This window comes from Myxine glutinosa, chromosome 12 (genome assembly GCF_964187855.1).
Source record: "Myxine glutinosa chromosome 12, kmMyxGlut1.1, whole genome shotgun sequence".
Taxonomy (NCBI): Eukaryota; Metazoa; Chordata; class Myxini; order Myxiniformes; family Myxinidae; genus Myxine; species Myxine glutinosa.
In genome coordinates this window covers 48,150,357-48,177,726 of record NC_136272.1, presented here as the reverse complement: position 1 = coordinate 48,177,726, position 27,370 = coordinate 48,150,357, and the positions used below count along the sequence as shown (strand labels likewise).

At 39.6% G+C, this 27,370-nt stretch overlaps 1 protein-coding gene across 1 annotated transcript in view; it reads right to left on the bottom strand.

The window, feature by feature from the left end:
• Nucleotides 1-22,978: 22,978 nt before the first annotated feature.
• The window catches only part of LOC137437832 (prostacyclin receptor-like), a 78,734-nt gene continuing 74,342 nt past the window's right edge, over nucleotides 22,979-27,370 (bottom strand). Inside the window, exon 2 of the mRNA XM_068132498.2 lies at nucleotides 22,979-24,518. Coding sequence (XP_067988599.2) covers nucleotides 24,249-24,518 — 270 coding nt within the window. The 3' untranslated portion in view covers nucleotides 22,979-24,248. The remainder of the gene's footprint in view (nucleotides 24,519-27,370) is intronic.

Below are 27,370 nucleotides of genomic sequence, written 5' to 3'. Positions count from 1 at the left end.
GACCTTGATCTTTTCTACCCCCGCTAATTCACCCCAGATCCACTTTTTTGAAATACCAACTTATTTTCTGGAAGTCTTTGCAGTGTCCTTGTGTTTTATACTTCTCCCCCTCCCCCTTCCCATGCCTCCTCCCCCCAAGCCCTCTCCCTCCCGCAGATCTCCCGATGTCCCTGCTCCCAAATGTTGTGTTTGTGCTTCCCCTTCTCTCCCCATCTTGTCTACCGCTACCCTTATTATATACTTTGTGTGTCTGTTTGATTTTTTTGTGTGATTAATGTTATCTTTCACGAGCCTCGATCCTGAATACAAGAAAAAAAAAAAAAAGGTCTATAGAACGGTTCTATATAAATTTTCCATAGAAATTGTGCATAAATTCTGTAGAGATAGAATTGATAATAAAAGTCGATATTTTGTACAGAATTACGATATAATTTCTATAGAACGTATTACGAATTATATGGAACAACCGACCTCTCCCCAGAGTTCTATAGAATCCTAGGTTCCGTAAGAATTCTCTTGAGTTCTGTAGTACTTCTACAGAACATTATTTGAAGGGGAATGTGTCAGAATAGCGTTATCAGAAAGTGCTCACCTGCAGGTCTACTACTGACTGAGTTAATCAGATTAGTTTCCTGACATACCTTACTGTATGTATGCCGACCATGGGTGCCCCAATAGTGGTCCTCAATGGTGAGCCTCAAGCAGGAGGTCACATCAGGCTTTGGTTCTGGATCGCTAAGTTCCATTTGCATGATTTGGGTTTCTGCACACGAAGAATCCTTCAGAGGTGGACCTCGGTCTGCTCGCACCTTAGTCTTGTGTGAAAACGTTCCTCGTGAGAACAGGTGATCTTTCACTTTTACTCCGGCTTAGTAAACAAACTGCATCATTGTTTGCAAACTATTTCGCAAATTGACTTTCCACCTGCTGCGTGCTGTCACTGCCTCTCTGCCCCCTAGGGTCTAGCCTAAAGCCTACCTCTGCCCTCTAGGGTCTAGCCCCAGGCCTACATCCGCCATCTACAAGGTCTAGCCCACAGCCTACTTCCGCCCTCTATAGACTATAGGGCCTAGCCCAAGGCCTACATCTGCCCTCGAGGGCTGAGCCCAAGGCATACCCCTGCCCTCTGACGGGTCTAGCCCAAGGCCTACATCTGCCCTCTATAGGGCCTAGCCCGAGGCTAATTAAAAACCCGACTATTGTTCCATGTTTAGATACGTTCACTGCAAGAGAATGGATGTCCGATAAGTGATCACCATTATTTACTCTTATATGAACAACACAATGGCCTTGTATGGTCAATATGAGTTTTAACGACGTATCACTCCTCAGAGAAGACAAAGTGCTTGCTCTATATTTACCCTGGATTTTAATTACGGGACACGTTTATTACCCTTACTGGGCTGGAAGGATAAAGTGGTGGTGGGCACACTCACCTTTGAGACGTCCAGCCTGGGTTTGAATATTGATCCAGATGGAAACTTCCATCCTGGTTTTTCACATGCAGGACGAGTCATCATGATCAAAACCACACAGCATAACCAAACCACCCAGCATAACCAAACCACACAGCATAACCAAACCACCCAGCATAACCAAACCACCCAGCATAACCAAACAACCTTGCATAACCAAACCACCTTGCATAACCAAACCACACAGTATAACCAAACCACCCAGCATAACCAAACGACCCAGCATAACCAAACCACCCAGCATAACCAAACCACACAGCATAACCAAACCACCCAGCATAACCAAACCACACAGCATAACCAAACCACCCAGCATAACCAAACCACCCAGCATAACCAAACCACCCAGCATAACCAAACCACACAGCATAACCAAACCACCCTGCATAACCAAACCACACAGCATAACCAAACCACCCTGCATAACCAAACCACCCAGCATAACCAAACAACCTTGCATAACCAAACCACCTTGCATAACCAAACCACCCAGCATAACCAAACCACACAGCATAACCAAACCACCCAGCATAACCAAACCACCCTGCATCACCAAACCACCCAGCATAACCAAACCACCCTGCATAACCAAACCACCCAGCATAACCAAACCACACAGTATAACCAAACCACCCAGCATAACCAAACGACCCAGCATAACCAAACCACCCAGCATAACCAAACCACACAGCATAACCAAACCACCCAGCATAACCAAACCACACAGCATAACCAAACCACCCAGCATAACCAAACCACCCAGCATAACCAAACCACCCAGCATAACCAAACCACACAGCATAACCAAACCACCCTGCATAACCAAACCACACAGCATAACCAAACCACCCAGCATAACCAAACAACCTTGCATAACCAAACCACCTTGCATAACCAAACCACCCAGCATAACCAAACCACACAGCATAACCAAACCACCCAGCATAACCAAACCACCCTGCATCACCAAACCACCCAGCATAACCAAACCACCTTGCATAACCAAACCACCCAGCATAACCAAACCACCTTGCATAACCAAACCACGCAGCATAACCAAACCACACAGCATAATCAAACCACCCAGCATAACCAAACCACACAGCATAACCAAACCACCCAGCATAACCAAACCACCCAGCATAACCAAACCACCCAGCACAACCAAACCACCCAGCATAACCAAACCACCCAGCACAACCAAACCACCCTGTATAACCAAACCACCCAGCATAACCAAACCACCTTGCATAACCAAACCACCCAGCATAACCAAACCACCCAGCATAACCAAACCACCCTGCATAACCAAACCACCCAGCATAACCAAACCACCCAGCATAACCAAACCACCTTGCATAACCAAACCATGCAGCATAACCAAACCACGCAGCATAACCAAACCACGCAGCATAACCAAACCACACAGCATAACCAAACCACCCAGCATAACCAAACCACCCAGCATAACCAAACCACGCAGCATAACCAAACCACGCAGCATAACCAAACCACACAGCATAACCAAACCACCCAGCATAACCAAACCACACAGTATAACCAAACCACCCAGCATAACCAAACCACCCAGCATAACCAAACCACTCAGCATAACCAAACCACATAGCATAACCAAACCACCCAGCATAACCAAACCACTCAGCATAACCAAACCACACAGCATAACCAAACCACCCAGCATAACCAAACCAATCAGCATAACCAAACCACCCAGCATAACCAAACCACACAGCATAACCAAACCACCCAGCATAACCAAACCACTCAGCATAACCAAACCACACAGCATAACCAAACCACACAGCATAACCAAACCACCCAGCATAACCAAACCACCCAGCATAACCAAACCACACAGTATAACCAAACCACCCAGCATAACCAAACCACCCAGCATAACCAAACCACTCAGCATAACCAAACCACACAGCATAACCAAACCACCCAGCATAACCAAACCACCCAGCATAACCAAACCACTCAGCATAACCAAACCACACAGCATAACCAAACCACCCAGCATAACCAAACCACTCAGCATAACCAAACCACACAGCATAACCAAACCACACAGCATAACCAAACCACCCAGCATAACCAAACCATCCAGCATAACCAAACCACCCTGCATAACCAAACCACCCAGCATAACCAAACCACCCAGCATAACCAAACTACCCAGCATAACCAAACCACCCTGCATAACCAAACCACACAGCATAACCAAACCACCCAGCATAACCAAACCACCCAGCATAACCAAACCACCCTGCATAACCAAACCACCCAGCATAACCAAACCACCTTGCATAACCAAACCACACAGCATAACCAAACCACACAGCATAACCAAACCACACAGCATAACCAAACCACCCAGCATAACCAAACCACACAGCATAACCAAACCACCCTGCATAACCAAACCACCCTGCATAACCAAACCACACAGCATAACCAAACCACACAGCATAACCAAACCACACAGCATAACCAAACCACACAGCATAACCAAACCACCCAGCATAACCAAACCACACAGCATAACCAAACCACCCAGCATAACCAAACCACTCAGCATAACCAAACCACCCTGCATAACCAAACCACCCAGCATAACCAAACCACCCAGCATAACCAAACTACCCAGCATAACCAAACCACCCTGCATAACCAAACCACACAGCATAACCAAACCACCCAGCATAACCAAACCACCCAGCATAACCAAACCACCCTGCATAACCAAACCACCCAGCATAACCAAACCACCTTGCATAACCAAACCACACAGCATAACCAAACCACACAGCATAACCAAACCACACAGCATAACCAAACCACCCAGCATAACCAAACCACACAGCATAACCAAACCACCCAGCATAACCAAACCACCCAGCATAACCAAACCACCCTGCATAACCAAACCACCCAGCATAACCAAACCACCTTGCATAACCAAACCACACAGCATAACCAAACCACACAGCATAACCAAACCACACAGCATAACCAAACCACCCAGCATAACAAAACCACCCAGCATAACCAAACCACCCAGCATAACCAAACCACCCAGCATAACCAAACCACCTAGCACAACCAAACCACCCAGCATAACCAAACCACCCAGCATAACCAAACCAGGGGCGCGACGAGCGGGAGATCGGGTGCGATGGCGGCAAGCTTGTAACACCAGTGTTGAACGGTGATTAAACATTTTGCCTTTGCTGGACTGGTCTTTGCGTGATACACTTCTGTTTTTGAACGTAATTTCAGTTTTATCCCGACTTTTCAAGGCTGAATAGTTTGAAAATATAGAAGGGTGTTCCTTCATGCATGTATTTCAAATAAAGGGATGAGGAGTTTCCTCAATTTTTGTTGGTATTGCAGTTGTTGTTGTTTCGAAGATCTCGTCTGTTGAAATAATGTGTGTGACAAAAGCCTGGTTTTGGTGTCACGGTTACTGGCTTAAGTTCTTAGGGTCTTGAGTTTGAGCCCTGGTCATGCTGTTAAATAACACCAGATGGGTTTATATAGCCTGTCATCCTTCCAAGGTCGGAAAAATGCGTACCAGCTTTCTGGGAACAGGGGGTACTGGATCGATGGCACAGCCGCGCTCATAGCAATGATTCAATCAGCAGCCACAAGCTGTATCTACATAATAATAAAAGGGTGTGTGTGTGTGTGTGTGTGTGTGTGTTCGTCTCCTCCATAACTCTAGAACAATGAAACCTAGCCGCCCCAAACTTTGCATGCATACTCAGGGTACTCCAAGGGATTGCATAAATGAAAACTGGGTGTTAATATCCAATCAAAACAATTATCATGACCAAAAACACTGAAAAGCCTTACCAAAATGGTGGTCCGCCATCTTGCTCAGCCCACTGGCACGTCGCTGGGTTCTTAAGCCGTCATTTTGTTTTGGCCTATTCAAACATGCCTTACCTTGGAAACATGATCTACTCTCATGAAATAAAGCATATAATCAAAATCTGGATTCGGATTTGAGGATCAGATCCTGTTCACCAAATAACTTTCGAAATTTTGAGTGAAATCTGACAATTTAACACATTAGTGATTCATATAACTGAGAGTATATATATATATTTTTTACTCAGCTTTCCGCAAGGCTGTCCTTCCTCTCTCTCCATATTGCCAAAGCATCAAACTTAACTTTTTCTACTGTTCCAACAATTATATTGAGTGAAGAAAATATTAAGGAATGTGCCCAAAGTGTAACTTTATTGAGTAAAACGAAAATAATTAACCAGCGCAGATCGCCGGCAACTCTTCCAGTCGCTCCTATATAATATACACCGTGGGGATATCTTCGAGAAAGGAAGGCAAGATAAATCAAATTCCTCCTCTTGCTATGCCTGGGGTCTATTAAATTTATTTCCTTCCTTTAAAAATATTTTCTTTCCCCCACCTGCTCTGTCTCTCCACCACTCTCTGTCCTGCAAACCTCTCTGTCTCTCTCCCCACCTTGTCTGTCTTTCCACCCCTCTCCTTCCTCCACACTCCTCTACCCCCTCCCTCCACCACTCCTCATCCCTCTCCTCCCCAGCTTTCTTCATATTCCCGTCAGGAAGCGACTGCGTGTTGCTCGGCAACGCCGGGTACCTTTGCTAGTACAAAATAATAATAATAATAATAACAATAATGTGTGTGGTTGGCTGCTATTTCCACACGTAGGTGGTTTTCACGACCTGGGAGACAAACATGTCTCAAGATATCTATACCATATGCAGAAGGTGGAATGGAGCTGTCCCAGGTATATACTGTAAGGTAGGATAGGATGGTGATTTACCATTTACACCAGCAGTACAGCGCAAACACTCTACGCAGGTCGGTACTCCGATGTAGGCAGGGTGTGGGGTGAGCCGAATTTTCATCAGGAAGATCGTGGTGAAGCATGAAAAGCGGAGGTGAGTAATAAACATAGGGGCCATACCCCTGGCGCTCACCTGGAAGAATAAACAGTGTACTGCACCGCCTAAGGGTATTTTAAACCAATTTCAATGGTTGCTAGGAGACAGGGCAGCTTGTAGAATCATACTAACATAATCATAAGACTTTAAACAAACAAAAAAATACCTAGTTTGGGGGAACCCCCCTACCCCCCCCCGCCCCCACCCTCAACCTCGTATACCTCCTCAGACCCCAATTTTTCTAATGCCTTGAACAAACTTTGGTACATCACGGGCGGTGAAGGTTCTGGTCAGGTTTCATCGAAATAGTGTGTGTAGTTTCAGAGGAAAAAGCAAATTCCTATTTTGGGCGGGGTCAAACCTGGAACCACTTTGAACCCGGTAAACCACCTTAGACCACGATTTTTTTTTTAATGCCCTGAACAAACTTTAGTCACAACACAACAAATATAATTTGTGCCAAATTTGGTCGCAATCCCATCAGCGGTTTAGGAGAAGAAGTTTCAAGTGTTTACGTTCGGACGACACGCCATCGCATAAGCTCACCTGAACTTCGTTGCAGGTGAGCTAAGGATGGAGACATGGGGGAGGGAGGGGATTGTGCCGAGAAAGTAATACCCTATGACCCCCCGCCTCGTCTGTGTCTGACGGTAGAAAACATGCTTGCGGGTCCAATACGTATCCTGGAAAACGATCATTGAAAGGAATTGCGTGACGTGTGCGATTACACCGTGGAAAATTACCTGGCCGGCCACGTCGGCGAAACGTAACACAATACGCTGGTCTCGCCTCAAGCGGTCTTTTTGAACCTTTTTCATTTTATTTTAAAACGTCCTTTTGACGAGCACGGTTCGAACAAACGATCGTTATTTATTTACAGTAAAAAGATCGTCATTCAAAGGTGGACGTTACCGCGGTCTTTGTAAGACCCCCGCACGAGGTCTCCGGCAGTGGTTCCATATGCTTGTGTGACGTCATGTGCGTGGGTCGCCCTCGGTGTTGTTCCTTTGGATGAATATTCCATCCTGTACAGTGAGAATGTCAAATACTCCCCACCGAGGAGTCGACTGAGCATCTCCATTTCAGAATCGAATGTGTCTGCGACTTTCCTCAGCTGGGTTAAGCCACGGTCCCATAGAGCCTGCGTTGGTATACGATGGGCTGCGATGGGCTACGATGGCCCAAACCTACGATGGCCCACGATCACTCTGAACAAGTCGGCATGAACTGATGATGATGAAGTGATGGCTGATGGCTGGGGTTTATATACCCTCAAAGTAGCTACGAGGACGCACGAGGACGCAGGATGATCCTGCGTCCTCGCAGGATTGTCGTACGTTGTCGTACGATATCGTACGTGTCGTACGACGGTCGTACGATGGTCTACGATTGTAGGATCGTGGACCATCGTAGACCATCTTTTGAATATTTCAAAAGATGATTTTCCAACCTACGATGGCCACAAAATCGTACGTCGACGCAGGATGGGCTCCACGATGCTCCACGATCCTACCATCGTATACCAACGCAGGCTCTATGGGACCATGGCTTTACTTTATCACTGCTGTGACGTCGAGGGTTTACCTTTGGGAGATTGTGCGTTAAAAGTCGAGGTTCGATTCCTGCTCCCCCATAACAAGATCACGACTATACGGATTTATAAAAAGGAAATATTCCATTTGTCAAACACAACCTGGTACAGCTACATTATTGTGTCCTGCAAATAGTTTATTAGATTTCTAATTGAAAACACAACGGTAGATGTTAATGCTGCATTGCATACCCTTACGGGGTACCCACGGGGTACACGAGGACACAAACCCACGACGAGGTGCTGCACGTTTCCATCGATAGGAGTAGACTATTGTATCCACTGATAGGCCCGATCTGGATTCAAACCTGAACTGAAATCGAATCGGCTTGTTCTTGTCACCTATCCAACTCATCCACTAGGTTGTCATAATCCACCCACAACTATTGGAAATATCATGGTATGTATCGTTTTTGACTATATCACTCAATGGTGAAGAATCACTAAAATTTTTTATCTGATCCGGACCGTCACCAAAATTGAATCGATTCGTCCTTGTGGCAAACCCCGAGCAGTCCACCAAGTTTCGTCCGAACCCGTCTATAACTTTTTGATATATCGTGCTATCTTTCGGTTTTGACCTTATTACTCAATGGTGAAGAATCCCTTTAAAAATTCTCTGATCCGAGTCTGCATCTTCACCAAAATCGAATCGATTCTTCCTTATCGCACACACAACCTGTCCACCAAGTTTCGTCATAATCCGTCCACAGCCTTTTGAGATATCCTTCCTGTTCACAAAGAGAAAGACAGGGGTGAAAAAGTAGCCTCCGTCCACCTTCGGTGGCGAAGGTAACAGGTGTTGTCCAAACATTCCTCAACCAGCCTCGGTGGCATTATGGTCCACGTTACGAACAAACAACCAAAAATTGGTAATAATATTAATAGCGCACTTTTTATAAATGGACCTAATGGCCTCCTCTTGCATCGAAGTTCCATGTAAGGCCAAGGGAACTCGTTTCGTATTATTATTAACTTCAGTTAAGGCAAGAATTTAAAAATCTGGCATGGGTATCGGGGCAAAGCTTCCCAAAACGTGCTGTGGGATATTAAACGTGCACAAACGAATGCTAGCAGCCAAGACAGCCAACTTAACGTCCCATCCTTGATGCATGCAACACCCTTGTGCAGCTACCACTTCACGCCAAAGATCCAAGTTATTTTAATGGCTTTGCGAAAAAACAGCGAATGACGTGTCTCTGCATTGTGTGACGTCATCTCACCATACCCATACCGGGATGGGTGTTTTGGGTATTTCTTAACCAAATCCACTTGCATTCTGTGACATATGGCGATGCAGCTGCAGAGGCAAAGCCAAATCATATGGAAAGGGTTCGATTGGAATGCAGCCTTACATTTGGTTGTGTGATGGATGCCGCACGTGGTGCCCACTCGCATATATACAGAACACGCACAGGACGACTCGCTTAGGGAATGCATTGACCAAGACGGAGGCGGTTTAGAAGTTAGGCCTATGCAAGCACCGTTTTAGGGTGGTTTCACACACCGATACACGCTATGATGAGGCGTGGAGGTTGTCTTTGCAGTGCACTTCACAAGGATGTTAAAAATAATTTTACACAAAATTTAGGCTCATAGAAGAGCGAGGAAACAGAGGCAAAATGCAACTTAGGGCAGTGGAGCAGCAGGTGGATGCGACTACGGAGGGAATGGGGAGAGAGAGAGAGGAGGGGAGGAAACCCGCAAGTAAAAGGTTTAGGTTTGGGTAGGATTAATATGGGTAGAAGGATCATGGGTAGGGATGGGGGGGATGATGTCATTGTGAGATGGTAGTGCACCACCAAGTTCAAACTTCAGGGTGGGATTGAACCATATCAGGAATGCAGTTCCACAAACGAGAGAAAAGAGGAACAAAGGCGTTGAGGTGTGCAGTAAACATTAATTTTGGTACTTTTGACCAGACTCAGTGGTGTAATGTTAGAGCGTCCGCTCCGAGTCTGGGAGGTCGGCAGTTCAAATCCCGGCCGAGTCGTACCAAACACTTTTAAAATGGTACGTGCTGTTTCCTTGCTTAATTGATCGGCATTAAAAAGTATAGAGCACAGAAAATCCCCATCAGCTGGCATCCATGGGGAGGAGGAAGTGCCCCGCTGAGAAAAGCGTGGCACCATTGTTATGATGTCGCTGGTACCCAGAGTATCCCGGGAAGTGATTGCACTGCTGTCGCTTCCCACAAGCTCACTGTCTGTGTTAAGTGTGTGTGTGCCAGCTCCATTATTAATCCCCCCCCCCCCCCCCCCAAAAAAAACAGGAAGGGGTTATTGGAAAAAAGCATGTATATTCTGGAGGAGCTGGAGAGGTTGTGATTGGTGAGAGAGCAGGAGCTAGATCCGAGGAGAGTGGTTTAAAAAAACAAAAACAAAGAGACCACCAACATGTCTGAGATGTAAGAATAATGGACCATGTGCTTCGGGCTCAGCATGGAAAATTCCTATAATTTTGACAGCTTCAGATACCAGAGAACGTAGGAGAGACAGATGTGATGCTGGGGTACATGTCGAGAAGGGAGGGCAGTACTTCATTGAGCTATGGACAAAGGCCTCGTAATACGGGACTTTCAGGCATGAGCTTTGTGTGTGTTTTCAGGGATTCGCCTCTGCTAGCGAGGGCACTTTTAACCTGCCGTTGATAGGGCGAAATCTGTAAGTAAAAAAGAAAAAGAAAACGTGTGGCAATTCAAAAATGGTTAACCATGATTGATGAGTTCCTGGATGCAAATACGACCCAGGAAAATACATAGCAATACAAGAAATATCCATAGATGGGAGGTGACGATTTTGAGCTGGGCGGTGGATGACACACACACACACACACACACACACACACACACACACACACACACACACACACACACAAATGGAGGTGGATACTTTTGAGACCTGCAGTGGATGACACACACACACACACACACACACACACACACACACACACACACACACAGAGGTGGATAATTTGAGACCTGCAGGACTGTTCCACCTTCAGAATCCCACATATGGAGATAACAACCAACGATATACAGTACACTCTTCTTCTTTTTCAAATAGATACAAAAATCAAGTATTTTTTTTTAAACCAAACATTTTTTTTTTTAACAGCCATCATAGCTCACACTCCTCCAACATGATTAATAGTGAAATACAGTATCATCATTTTAAAAGATGATTTTAAGCTTACCTTGTGCATTCATCGGTGTTCAAAAGCACCCAACCAGATGCGGCGCCTCCATCAGGGAAATCTACCTGGTACATTTGGCTCCCACGTACGTCATTTAGGCGAGCTGAGAAAGTTCTCCAACTCTTTCGTTGTGCAGAGGCATGTCCCTTTCTCTCAAGTACTTTTCCAAGCATTTTCAGCTTCTTTTAGAAGCTTTATTAGCCATTTTAGATAACAATCCTTCTCTCGCACACACAATATACATTAACATGCACCGGTTTTAATTTTACTTTAATTTATTTCATTTATTTTAATTTTACCCTAAATCATACATATTATACCCCCATTTATTGATTCTCATATTAACTACATGTCCTTCTTTGTAAAGTTCAATTGTAAGTAGATAGTTAAATTTAATCAGGAAAGGTGTATGGTTTGTTGAACCAGGTGTTGTGATTGTAAATTCTACTTGTTTAACAAAACGCGCTGTGTTATTTGAAGATATATATTGTGATAAATCATTAAATCTAACTAAGTCATTGGCATCTGTGGGGCTTGGATAATTGATTAATTTATAAGTATTCTTCATATTAATATTTTTTGTTAAATTATATTTTTGTTGTTCAGCCTGTGCCTTTGTATAATAATTTGATAAATCAATATCCAATTCTTGGGATACTCCAAAGATAGAACCATCTTTTCCAACATGTCATTTATATTAGATTTAAAATGACATCATCAAAATTTTCATTATTGTTGAGTTGAAATAATACATATAAACATAATTGACCACAACATTTAGAATTAATTTATTGGACTTGAAATGTTTGATAAACACCATTCTGTAAGAATTTTATTACTTCAACAGGTGGAATACCATAACTATCAAAATAATATTTATCCTGACTATTATGAATACAAACCCAATGAGAACCATTCGGTGTGTCTAAATTCATAACAATATTCTTTGTATTCTTAGACAACTTTGTTAATTCATCTCTCATACAAATAGCCACATTATCAATTTTTAGTTTTTTACAATACTTAGCAAGTTCTACATTTGACGTTGTATTCTTTCCAAATTGTTTAAACCATTTATCCATTTATTCATGAGAAAGATATAATCCATTACTCCTTTTAGTTAATTTAACACCTGCCTGTGCGATAGAAGAAAACATAACTCCAACTAACAATCTCGCTTTATCAGGTAGGCTTTCAGGTTTTTCAGCGAAATCTACAATTACACCACTTCCACTAATTTGTTTCTCCAACTACTTGTTATGTATTTCCAATTATTTTTGAGCTTTTAGTTGTGCCTTCCTTTCGTTAGCAGTTTTTACCACTGCTGAAATACCACCCGTCAATGCTCCCACCACACTTAAACCAGCAAATAAAGGAATTAGAAATGGGAGAAATCCTCCTCTCGTCTCTATTGTTGAATATTTCTTTAACATAGGTTTTGATATTTTAAATTTAAGTGAGCCGGTATCATTCAAGGTTTTCACCTGTACTTTTGTGAGTAAAACATTAATTATTATGTCTCCTTTTCTCTGAATTGTATGAACGGTAATCGTACAGGGCTTTTGATTTTGAATACAAGACGATAGTTTATCAAGATTGATTTTATTAATATATACATCAGTTGATACTTTACCACTCATTTATTTATTAGAAAAATCTATGTGATATTAGTCATAACACCATTACCTGTATTAATCTGCAATTCTGTTTCTTCAAAAAGCAAACAATATGTGTCAACTTCTTCACTCTCCCCTCTCCCCTCTTTCAATGTATGGAGAAGTATCCACTCAATTAGACTTTATAGTTTCCTTTTGAGAACTCAGGTCAATTGCGTTGATTGTATAAAGTTTTTGAAACGCAACCATATCCAAAATGGGGTCTTTATTACCGATGCTTTCACACACCTTTTGGTAAGACTTGTCGGCTTCGGCATAATAATTTTTTTCCCAATCAATTTCCAATCTATCTTGCAGGTAAAATGTACCATCCAGAGAAAACCGAAGTTGTTTTACCTTAGCATTATCACTCAGTGCATTATTCTTATCAGTACCTTCATCTCCATCTGGTTTCCTAAAAATGAGCCATGGGTATCATGGCTTTCCTTGAAGAACACCCAAATTCCAAGTGTAAGTAGTTTGATTCAGTTTAACGTGTTGGCATCTTCTTTTAAGGTATGATACATTTAGCGGTTTATTTCAGTTAAGTCTTCTATTCGACATCTCTTCTGTTTTAAGATTAGGAGTATATTCACTAATATGCCAACACATTTCATCAATAACAAATTTATTCTGAGGCGTGAAAGCATTTTCAGCCCCAAAAAGCAATCTATTTACATTATCATTCCTTTGTAGTTGAAATCGAATTTTAAGTCCATACAAAACTTTGTCATAATCACAAAATCCAAATATACCCTTAAGGGGAATTGCTACGGTAAAACTATTCTCTACTTTTGTTTCATCATTATACATTGACTTTCTTTGATTATAACCGGGGTCTGCGGTTGTTCCCGTTGACATATTAGGAATAAAACCTTCAACAGCTCCGTTACCCATTCTATCACTAAACGAATATAGTGTAAATTTCATCATTTCAGATGTAGCAGAGACATAATCAACAGTTTCAACCTCTTGTGTTCCAATATACAAACAGACACTGTCAAACATTTTCCAGAAGAAATCATTTACGAGTGTAGCATTAGTATTATTCGCAGCCTTCGTGAATTTACATTTACACAACAAGAAACTATCAGCTAGATTCAAGTGTTTGTTGATTATTTATTTCAAAACTTTTTGTTCCATTTGTATTCCAATCTGTTCCTGTTATAGCATTTACCTTAATCATTTAAGGGGAGAGTGAAGATTTACCTTAATGCTATAAAAAGTCTTTTTTTTTAGTAGAGTTTTAAATAATAATCGTATCATCCAAATCATAGATACTATCAATCGCTTCCATACTTGTATTTCTTAGTTAAAAAAAAGATGTTAAAACTTTTGAAACCCCAACACAAGTATTTTAATGATTTTTTGTCATTCTTGTGAAGATAGTTGAGTTTTACCTTTCTTAATTTCTTTGATTGCGTAATTTATGAGACTCCTTTTGAGCATCTTTTATACCCTTTATAGCACCCACTACATTTCCCATGGCAGAAGTGGTTGAACCAATCAGGTCTTTAAGTTTAGGAATGGTTGAACCAATACCCATTAGAGTATCAATTATCCCATCTCCTTTATTTCTAAATTGATGCCCTACACCCTGTTGTCTTCTAGGTTTATAGTGTCCTCTGCCAAGAAACATACCTTCACCCTTATAGTATGGTGAAAGGAACATCCCATCCCAATCTTTTGTAATTATTTTATATTTTCCCAACTCATGTTTCCTCACAATCATCGTATTTATTTATTGGAAAACTTCACGTAGGTGAATTCTGATGGATAAAATTTCTTCATTAAAGGAAATCATACGATTATCTTGTTCGTTATCCTAAAATTTACGATGTATATGGTTTTTCCTGACGCAGGTAAATAGACAAGATTTTTTGGTTCCATATTGAATTTATAACCAATCGGGGTTGAGTATGCGCTGAATGAAAATATTGCATTTGTTCTTATTCCATCATTATAAGCACCATCAAACAAAGCACAGTAAATTAATACCAAATTTAGACCGGAGGATATTTGAATGACATTATCACTGAAAATCGTCCCGTTAGTTTAAATCTTTTTTGAAGAGAACCCCAATAGCTCTCTGAATGAATTTTCAATCGTGAAATCAACGTTATAATTATTTTTAAGTTTAATAGTTGATTTTGAAGTATGTTTTTGAATATCTATTACAATATTTTTCGGTTCATCACCTTGGTCTTTCATAAGATGGGCAATTTCAGAAGATATTTGAGAAATCTTGTCAGCTCCGGGTGAAACTGTTATAGTTTTATATCCACTTCCCGAATCATAACTAAACTTGTTGTTTTTCTCTGTGATATTAAACAAGGTATTATAAGTTTCCATGGACAATAATGATGCCTCATATTCTTTTGTGGGGTCAAGTTGTAGTGGGTAAGGGAATGAAGCCGTGTAATCACTTGTCGTGAAATTAAAACTAAGAATTGTGCTTCTCATCTTATTTAATATGTAAAAAAAAAAAAACTTTGTATTGACATTTATTAATTATTTTCATATTAATCAACTGATCTAAAATGGCTGAGGCTTCATTAAAACAATTGCTGTTTCCAGCCTTCTTACTACCTAACAGCAATATAGCATATTAACTAATAGTGATGGGTCATTTGGAAGAAAACTAACACCCGGACCAAGCTTACTTAAAGTATCAATAATATGTTTCTCCTTCTCATTCTTCCTTCTTTTACCAGCAACAGAAACTCTATAATCAAGTGAGTTTAGTAAATCAATATATGCTTTATCATCCTCATTTTCTGTGTTCAATGGTTTATTAAAATACCTCGATTCACCCCTCATACTTGTTGCTTGTTTACCATCTTTTGTTAGAAGAAACATTAATATCGGGGTTAATTTAACAGGGGGTTGAGCAGAACTCAAGAACCTCAATTCATCATTATATATCAATGCATTTTCATTAACAAGATAGAACATTGGTGATTCTTCTGTTGGTATAAGTCCTGCTATAGTTTTTGAATCTGCTGAATATTCATTGTTTAGAAGAGCCTTCACAATGTAATCAGGAGGTCGATTTGTCGTTTCTAGTTATTGAAATAATCCTTCATCATTATATTCGAATTCTCCTATATTCTCTAATTCTTGCTCTTTCATTTGACTAAAATCTTCGAGCATTTGAAGTTTTTTCAGAGTATATTATATCCTGGGAGTTGTAGAAGAAATCGTTTTTTGTTGAGTTTTTAAAAGCGGTTTCAAAAATTTCTCTTGTTTTCTTTCAAAGGCTTCTTCACCAGTTAATTTCTGTCTCCATTTCTTCTTTATCTCTTCCTGTTGTTTAACAACTTTTGAAACTAATTCCTGATGTTTCTTAAATCTTTTTTCTCTTTCTTGCACATTCATTTATTTATTAAAAAATAGAATTTACTGAATTGTAAAGATCAATCGAAATTTTTTCCTTTTCTTTATCATTAAAGTAGATGTGTTCAATAAATCCTTTTCTTTAAATATTTTATCAAATTCTTTATTAGCATTAATACGAGTTGTAATTTCTTCTTCACTAATAATAGTATCACTGCTTTTCATACGTTGGCGTTGAGTTTCTTCATCAACATCAAAACCAAATGATAAAACCTTAACTCCATTATCACTCATAAAATCTCATATGTTTCATAATTTGTCTCATTCCTTCTGGATTAGTTTCTAAAATCCCAAGACCACCAGATTTTAGTTTATTTAACTCACTCTTACAATGTGAATATTTTGTCGTGCCAAGAGAGACCTCCTCAAATATTTGACCTTCATTCCTCAATCGCATATGTTCCTCTATTGAAATGTAGTAATAATCTTCACCTTCTACTTCTCCTGGTCGCATTGCTCTGGTTGTTGTAGATACAATATGAATCATAGGGTGTTAAAAAAAAAAAAACTTACAATCTTTTCATTTTTACTATTCAAGAGCCCAGATTTATGAAAGTTTTTCCTGAAGCAGATTTACCCACAAGATTAATAATAATAGTTGTCATTACCTTCGCAAAAGCGGAAGGTTATGTTTTGATCGCTGTGTATTTATTTGTATGTCTGTGTGTGTGTGTGTGTGTATGTTATTCGCATAACTCAAAAAGTATTCAACCGAATTGCATGAAATTTGGTGGGATGATTGGTTATTATACGGGACACATTTGATTAGATTTTGGGAGCAATCGGGTCAAAGGTCAAGGTCAAGGTCACGAAAAGGTCAAAATCGTATTTTAGTACAGTACAGAACAGTAGCTGCAGCGAAGGTATGCGCTCTACCGAGTGCCCGTTCTAGTTTATTTATGTAATTATTTATAAAATAAAAATATATGTCAGTTAATATCTCATCGTTTCACAACAATATATTTATATTTTCCAGGCGTGTGTTTTATACAAGTCTCAAATTCCTTTTTACTACATAATGTAGAACAATTGTCTCTCCAAATATTATTTACATCTATTGAATTTAACTTGAATAAAATAAAAGTATTGGCATTGTTTCTTATTGAGCGACAAGGGAGTTGAAAGTATGATTGACTGAGATAATACAATTACAAGAAGAATGTCTCCCTCTTGTATAGTAGCTATCCAAAACCGTTTGGTTTCTCTCATTAACACAATCATCAAAGATAACAACGTTCTTTTTTGATTTATCTAAATCTTGGGGTAAAGGTATATCGTCCGTATTATCACTGAGAATACAAGTTATGGGTTTTGGTTTCTTTTTACATTTCTGTGTATCACAAAATAGTTGTATTATATGTTCAATGTTATAATCATTTAGTTTGTTTTGAAGTTTAAATAAACCGATTATATCTTCTTTTTGAAGGCCCGCATTAAAACCTTGTGATAGTAGTTGATACTCGGGTTGAAACCTTGACTTTGTGAAAATTATTAAATTATCATAATCTAAAAAGTTAGGACTAAGGAGCATCTTTAAAAGCAGACAGGTTTTCCATATCTGCTTGAACCAAATATTAAACATCTTAATGAATTTGGGAGATGTTTATGGTTGTTAAATTTTATCTTTTTTTCCCAAACGGGTAAAAAAAATCATTCATTTATATATTTGGAAAACAAGTCATCTAATTTTTTATGAGCTTTTTAAGAAACTATATTTTATCCTGAGTTCAGGTTTAATTTCTAGATAATCCATTATTTTATTTATATAGTATCTTGTATTAACATTTCCATTAAAATTATTTTGAATAATAAATATCATTAAACCCCTATACATTTCCTCAATACAAATAGTCTCTTCCCTTGTAAGAAATGGTGTATTATCATCATTATACTTAACATTCATCTCTCTTATTAATCTTGTAAAGTAATTCATTTTTGGTTCCAATTTAAAAGAGTTATATTTCTTTTTATATTTTTTATCATCATTAATTAAAAGATAATTACAGAATAAACATTGTTTATGGGCTTTTGACTCTGTATTTAATCCCACTCTATCACAAGCCGGACAATTCTCTAATATATCATATGGAGAAGCAGGGAATTCAAGAAGCTCAATATCTGGTATGTCTTTTGGATTTATCATATTTATATAGTAAAAGATTACTTAAACTAAAAATCATCAGTATCTTTAGCATATAGTAGTATAAATAGTAGTAGAGGTAGTAGTAGTAGTAGTAGTAGTAGTAGTAGTAGTAGTAGTAGTAGTAGTAGTAGTATAATCATAATCTTCATCGGTATCTTCATCTTCATCATCTATAAAACTAATTTCATAGCTACCATTGGAACACAAACTTTCACTATCATAACTGTCTTCTGTTCCAATAGAGATACTATCATCACTATCATAATCCCCAAAGTCTTCACTTGAATAATGACTCATATTTAATTAGCAGAAAAAAACATTACCATCTATATCCATATACTTTTTTTCATTAACAGATTCAACTACTATATCTCTAATATTAAAGGTAATTTTAAAATGGTTACTAACTACTATTGAGCGAAATGATATTTCTCCTGTTATATTAACATCTTTCATTTCATCAAGATTAACATCTTTAGGCTTATTAAAGAATATAGAAATTTCACCATGTTTAGAGCTAATAGTTTTATCCTCCTTTTCGGTAGCTTCATTAAAAAGAGTTGTTTTTTTTGGTACTTTTACATCTTTCATTACCTCCACTAGTTTGTTATAGATCTCCATAAATAGTGGTGAAACTTTTGTTATAACTACTTTAATTGATGGTTTCCCAAAGACAGAGAATGCTCTTCCTTTAAAATGGATTGAGTAGCTCATATTATCCTTCATAATAGGTTTAATCCAAAAGTTATTGTAATCATCTTTGTTCAATTTTACATCAGTGCAATATATTTCAGTATCCTTTTTAAATGGAGAGGTTTATTGAAATTTGTCTTTTGTGTTTTGAAACATTGTATTTATTAGACAAAAAAAAAGTGATTGCCAAGAGATTGAGGGGAAAATAATTTACTATCATCTCAAAATGCTATGTGGTTCGGGAGGGGGTCAGATGAGGTCATTAAGAGAGGTTTATCATTTCATATTAGCTCAACAGCGACATCCAGAGGCAAATTCTAATGTTATATTTATCAATATCTTAGATGGTAATCCTGCTTTTAAGAAAATTAAGCTATTACCTAAAAATGAAATACAAGTATTCGTTGGGTCTCTGTACAAGTATAATGAAAAATGGGGAGAGTTAATAAGTTAAAAGAGGGAGGAAAAGGGTGTAATTTTTCGAGCCTGGCATGCTTGGGCAAGGCTTAAGTGGAAATGATGTAATAGTGGGTGGGGTTTAGTAAAAAGTGGGCGGGGCTTAGGAGGGAGAAAAAGGGTCTAATTTTTCAAGAGAGGGGGTTTGAGTCAATAAGTTTCCAGACTTTTCCCCAATGACTTCAATGTTAAATTTAATGTGTTTCAGAGCCCACATTCTTCCTCTACTCAATGCCTCTGAGGCTAAGGCGCCAGACTGTCTGCAAAGCCTCTGACCTCTCCATTCCTCAGTCTGACTCCTGAGACAGCGGGAGATTTCATTTGTTTCCAAACTTATTATAAAACGAACTGCATTCAACAACTCGACCACTCAAGAGAAGATTTCTGGGAAAAGTTTTGTGATGCTCTGTGGTCGTGTGTGCCAGCATAGTATTGTTAAACATTGTTGTAATCCTTGTGTGTATTCGAGCAAATCTTCTTCAGAGAATTAAAATATCCAAATTGCTATTGGTGTGTGGACATTCAAATCGATACACCTCCAACAATGGACAGACAGACAGAAGTGAAACAAATGCTTAACCCCACTTTTCGTTTTGTGTGAGTGGGGTAAATATTGCTGTCCCATTGGGAAAACTTGTCAATCTATAAACAAAGAATAATCGCATCTGCAACACAAGCACTGAAAGAAACACGTAACATTCCAAATAATTGCAGCAACACTTAAACTAGCTCATACAATGCAGTCTTCACTTTCCTCCCCTTTAAAAGATAAATTGTCGATATAACAAATTGCTCTTCCGTGAGCTTCGTTCTTGTATAGAAAAACAATGTTAAACACCTTTGCATTGACATGGCTTGAAAAGGCTCCTTACTTTCCCCGCATTCTAGTAAAATGTTTTTGGCAGTGACAGTAATTTTTCTCAAATGGAAGGTGTATAATTATATATATATATATATATCTATATATATATATATATATATATATATATCTATATATATACATATATATATATATATATATATATATATATACACAGTCACGTGAAAAAGTAAGTACACCCCATGTACAGTTTTGACTTTTTCAACATATTTCAACATACAGCTATTTGATCTTCATTTCAACAATATTGATCGATAAAGATGTTATAATATAACAAATATCATGAAACATTTACATTTTGTAGTCCATTGTATAATTTAAATAAACATAAATGCAAATTTCGCATGTGGAATAAGTAAGTACACCCCTACATTTATCACTACTTCAAATACCTAAAATTAGAATCAGGTGCACCAGCTCAGGTGCAAATGGTTAGAACATCATTAGAGAGGATCTTGGAGGAACCTGTCTTATTTAAACCTCGGACATTTAGTTTGGTTTGCTCTTTGTTGTTGAAGTGTGTGGCGTCACCATGCCTACATCAAAAGAGCTCTTAGAGGACTTCAGAAAGAAGGTTATAGATGCCTATGAGTCTGGGAAGGGATTTAAAAAGATCTCCAAACAATTTGAAATCAATCATTCGACTGTCCGGAAGATCATCTGCAAGTGGAGAAGATTCCAACCTGCCAACTTGTTCAGGCCGAGCCGCTCCAGCAAGTTCAGATCGAGAGCAGACCGGAAGATGCTTAAAGAAGTCTCGAAGAACACCAGATTGTCATCATGGGACATACAGGTAGCTCTTGCCACTGTTGATGTCAAAGTGCACGAGTCTACCATTAGAAAGAGGCTGCACAAATTTGATCTACATGGGAGGTGTGCCAGGAGGAAACCTTTGCTGTCCAGAAAGAACATCAGGGCAAGTCTAAAATTTGCCAATGAACACCAAGGCAAAGACCAGCACTTCTGGAGCAATGTGCTCTGGACAGATGAGTCAAAGCTAGAGCTATTTGGCTACAGTACCAGATGACATGTTTGGCGAAAACCAAAGACAGCATTTGACCACAAGAACCTGATACCAACTGTAAAGCATGGTAGTGGAAATATTATGGTTTGGGGCAGCTTTGCTGCATCAGGGCCTGGGCAGCTCACCATCATAGAATCCACTATGAATTCTTCATTTTACCAGAGGGTGCTTGAGGATAATGTGAGGCGATCTGTCGGAAAGTTGAAGCTCAACCGAAGGTGGACCTTGCAACATGACAATGACCCTAAGCATACCAATAAATCCACCAAGGAATGGCTGAAAAGAAACAAATGGAGGGTTCTGGAATGGCCAAGTCAAAGCCCGGATCTAAATCCCATCGAGATGTTGTGGGGGGATTTGAAACGAGCTGTGCATGCAAGAAACCCCTCAAACATCGCACAGCTGAAAGAATTCTGCATGGAGGAGTGGGCAAAAATTTCTCCCAGTCGATGTCAGAGACTGGTAGACAGTTACAAGAAACGCCTACTTGAGGTTGTTTCTGCAAAAGGGGGCAATACCACCTATTAGAGCCAAGGGTGTACTTACAGTCATGTGAAAAAGTAAGTACACCCCATGTAAAGTTTTGACTTTTTCAACATATTTCAACATACAGCTATTTGATCTTCATTTCAACAATATTGAAAGATAAAAGTGATATAATATAACAAATATCATGAAACATTTACATTTTGTAGTCCATTGTATAATTTAAATAAACATAAATGCAAATTTTGCAGGTGCAAAAAGTAAGTACACCCCTACATTTTTCACTACTTCAAATACCTAAAATTAGAATCAGGTGCATCAGCTCAGGTGCAAATGATTAGAACATCGTGAGAGAGGATCTTGGAAGAAACTGTGTTATTTAAACCTCAGACATTTAGTTTGGTTTGCTCTTTGTTGTTGAAGTGTGTGGCGTCACCATGCCTAGATCAAAAGAGCTCTCTGAGGCCTTCAGAAAGAAGGTTATAGATGCCTATGAGTCTGGGAAGGTATTTAAAAAGATCTCCAAACAATTTGAAATCAATCATTCGACTGTCCGGAAGATCATCTACAAGTGGAGAAGATTCCAAACAACTGCCAACTTGTTCAGGCCAGGCCTCCCCAGCAATTTCAGTCCGAGAGCAGACCACAAGATGCTGAAAGAAGTCTCTAAGAACCTCAGAATGTCATCACGGGACCTACAGGTAGCTCTTGCCACTGTTGATGTCAAAGTGCACGAGTCTACCATTAGAAAGAGGCTGCACAAATTTGATCTACATGGGAGGTGTGCCACGAGGAAACCTTTGCTGTCCAGAAAGAACATCAGGGAAAGACTAAAGTTTGCCAATGAACACCTAGGCAAAGACCAGCACTTCTGGAACAATGTGCTCTGGACAGATGAGTCAAAGGTAGAGCTATTTGGCCACAGTACCAGAAGACATGTTTGGCGAAAACCAAAGACAGCATTTGACCACAAGAACCTGATACCAACTGTAAAGCATGGTGGTGGAAATATTATGGTTTGGGGCAGCTTTGCTGCATCAGGGCCTGGGTAGCTCACCATCATAGAATCCACTATGAATTCTTCATTGTACCAGAGGGTGCTTGAGGATAATGTGAAGCCATCTGTCGAAAAGTTGAAGCTCAACCGAAGGTGGACCTTGCAACATTACAATGACCCTAAACATACCAGTAAATCCACCAAGGAATGGCTGAAAAGAAAGAAATGGAGGGTTCTGGAATGGCCAAGTCAAAGCCCGGATCTAAATCCCATCGAGATGTTGTGGGGGGATTTGAAACGAGCTGTGCATGCAAGAAACCCCTCAAACATCGCACAGCTGAAAGAATTCTGCATGGAGGAGTGGGATTTCTCCCAGTCGATGTCAGAGACTGATAGACAGTTATAAGAAAAGCCTACTTGAGGTTGTTTCTGCCAAAGGGGGCAATACCACCTATTAGAGCCAAGGGTCTACTTACTTTTTCCATGAAATTTGCATTTATGTTTATTTAAATTATACAATTGGACTACAAAATGTAAATGTTTCATGATATTTGTTATATTATATCACCTTTATCTATCAATATTGTTGAAATGAAGATCAAATAGCTGTATGTTGAAATATGTTGAAAAAGTCAAAACTTTACATGGGGTGTACTTACTTTTTCATGTGACTGTACTTTTTCCACATGCGAAATTTGCATTTATGTTTATTTAAATTATACAATGGATTTCAAAATGTAAATGTTTCATGATATTTGTTATATTATATCACCTTTATCTATCAATATTGTTGAAATGAAGATCAAATAGCTGTATGTTGAAATATGTTGAAAAAGTCAAAACTTTACATGGGGTGTACTTACTTTTTCACGTGACTGTATATATACAGTCTACAAGCAAATTTAAACACAGCAGAAGGACATGTGGCTCTTCTTGCATGTTCAACAGCAACATTGTGCTTTTCATACACAAGCGCGATCAATGACATCGCAAACCGCAAATATTAATTGTCCTACAAGGGGGATGATGAGAACATGCAGATGGACCAATTTTAGTCACAATTAAGGTTCAATCCAGTCATGAGCGATATATTTACTTTTACATTGATATCAGGGTCAACCCTGCTCTGCGGGGAAAAATGGCCCCGAAAGGTGGTTCTTCTTTCTTGTTCTACATTGACATCAGGTTGTCTATAAGTGATGACAACATCAATGCGATTTCCACTAAGATGTTTACAAGACAATTACAGAACAATAGCGAATAAATATCGATGAAACGCCTGACACACTAGCAGCCTTATCATGATGCATGTGTGTCGAGCGTGGGCTCAATGGGTGATGCCATGTTGTTTAAGCCTCGTTCTTCCACAGAAACAAGGTCTCCTGTGTGGTCGAGCGGGATGGCCTGACAATGGCAGATGCCTGGATAGCAGAGTCGTCGGCACAGTGACTTCCGAAGCAAAATGTATATCCACGGGTCCAGTATGGGGTTAATGGTGTAGAGCCGTAGTGCGAGGAGGTCACGCTCCTCGTTTGGCGACTTTGGACTGGCATTGATAAACATACGGATCTGATTTGGAAAAGGTCAGGACAAGATAGAGATTGAAGTTAAATGCTTTGAGCATGTTAAAATGGTTTCCAGGTTTTATACAGGGGTTATCCAAGTTAGGCACATCACCTCACCGACATATTGCCAGGTCTACTTACGTATGAAAGTATGTTAGTGAATGGGCATATGTGATATTGATGTTGTTTCAGATGCAGCCTGTGGCTGCTGGTGGTGTTATTTAACGGCAAGACAGGGACTCAAACTCAAGACCCTAAGATCTTAAGCCAACACCAGACTTTGGGCATGATGTAATGGAGATAGAGCACCTGGCTACGTGTCTCACTGATGTGGTTTCCCTTTTCCCAGCTCCCTGCATGTTATTTTGGTCATCATAAATTAATCATCCCATCATTAAACCATTTAAAGTTGCATGAGAATACAATCTCAATAAAACATTGGTGGTGTCAACTTGGAAAAGCTGTTGCATTCTAGATAATGAAGACCACCTTCCTACCAACAGGTTTTTAAATTCAGCCAATCAGACCGCTTGGTTTATCTTGCGGCAATACGACCAGTGCGACCCTGGCCCACCAGGACCCTCCACAGCCACAGTAACATTGATTATCCAAGCAACTTTCATCAACATATCCTCTTCAATGTAGTTCGTCATGCAGTCAACCAAACTTCCAGCACACAAACCTCCCTCATGAAGTGTCCTTAACGCAATGGGCAAGACTGTGTTAACCTCGTCAATGGACGAAAAGCCTTCCCCTAAGATTTTACTGAAAAAATGAATTTGAAGGATTTTTGTTTTCATACAAAAACCCACTTAGTGGATTTCATGTACATTTTCCTTCTGAATTACCATACATTTATCAAGAGTTAGGATTTCTTCTTTCCTCAAAATTTGTTCCACAACCACATCCTCAGTGTGAGAGATGAAATTCCCTGAATAAAGCAAGCAGTGTGCGAAACTTGGCATTTAGCAGACACACACACTATGTGTAAGTAATGGGACCGTGTATGAGTGTTTACACGTAATATTATGATCACCGAAACCTTTTACTTAAAACGCTACAAGCGTGGTGGCAGATCTTTTTGGTTGACCCATGCCAAACAATTCTCAAAATGGCGTGGTACACGGGGTTAGGTAGAGCCGAAATAGAAGTTTGGCCAAAAAAAAAATGACGTAAAACTAGTACATGAATGAGATATAATGGAAACAACAATGATGTCCCTTAAATAGGTAATCATTTTTTATTTATTAAATACAAGCATACACCACTTCACAGTTGAATATAGAAGAGTTAGAGTAATGTTTGAAGTTTTGTTCAGCACTCAAGATGTCCATCTTCTCTTTCAATACACGACTGGAGACATTTAGCGAAATTGCTTTTTTTCCTTAACTCTTGCATGGTCCCACAGGATATTCCCTGAATGGCATTAGTGATAGAATGTCATAATTTATCCAAGGACTATGGGTGTGTGACATAAATTCCCTTTGATGAAACTCCACAAAACATATCACACGGAGTCAGGTTTGGGGATCATGGTGGCGTAGCAATGCATCCACCATGGATCCATTTATTGGGGAATGTTAAATCAAGGAATTCATGAAGAGCTCGTTCTTGGAAAAAAGACCACATTTTAAAGTTGGCCTCCAAAGCCAGTCACCGACTGGGTATTCTCTGTCGTACAAAGTCCTTCCTTGGCACACCTGAACTCCTATCCACGTACAGTGCCTTCAGAAAGTATTCGCACCCCTTGACTTTTTCACATTTTGTTGTTTTACAGCCTCAATACAAAAAATGGATTAAACTGAGATTTTTGTCACTAATCTACACATACAGTCAGGTGAAAAAGTAAGTACATCCCATGTAAAGTTTTGACCTTTTCAACATATTTCAACAAACAGCTATTTGATCTTCATTTCAACAATATTGATAGATAAAGGTGATATAACATAACAAATATCATGAAACATTTACATTTTGTAGTCCATTGTATAATTTAAATAAACATAAATGCAAATTTCACATGTGGAAAAAGTAAGTACACCCCTACATTTATCACTACTTCAAATACCTAAAATTAGAATCAGGTGCACCAGCTCAGATGCAAATGATTAGAACATCGTTAGAGAGGATCTTGGAGGAACCTGTCTTATTTAAACCTCAGACATTTAGTTTGGTTTGCACTTTGTTGTTGAAGTGTGTGGCGTGACCATGCCTAGATCAAAAGAGCTCTCTGAGGCCTTCAGAAAGAAGGTTATAGATGCCTACGAGTCTGGGAAGGGATATAAAAAGATCTCCAAACAATTTGAAATCAATCATTCGACTGTCCGGAAGATCATCTGCAAGTGGAGAAGATACCAAACAACTGCCAACTTGTTCAGGCCAAGCCACCCCAGCAAGTTCAGCCCGAGAGCAGACCGCAGGATGCTGAAAAAAGTCTTTAAGAACCCCAGAATATCATCATTGGACCTACAGGTAGCTCTTGCCACTGTTGATGTCAAAGTGCACGAGTCTACCCATTAGAAAGAGGCTGCACAAATTTGATCTACATGGGAGGTGTGCCAGGAGGAAACCTTTGCTGTCCAGAAAGAACATCAGGGCAAGACTAAAGTTTGCCAATGAACACCTAGGCAAAGACCAGCACTTCTGGAACAATGTGCTCTGGACAGATGAGTCAAAGGTAGAGAATTCTGCATGGAGGAGCGGGCAAAAATTTCTCCCAGTCGATGTCAGAGACTCATAGACAGTTATAAGAAACGCCTACTTGAGGTTGTTTCTGCCAAAGGGGGCAATACCACCTATTAGAGCCAAGGGTGTACCTACTTTTTCCACAGAAGGAAATGGCATCTCTGTTAATTT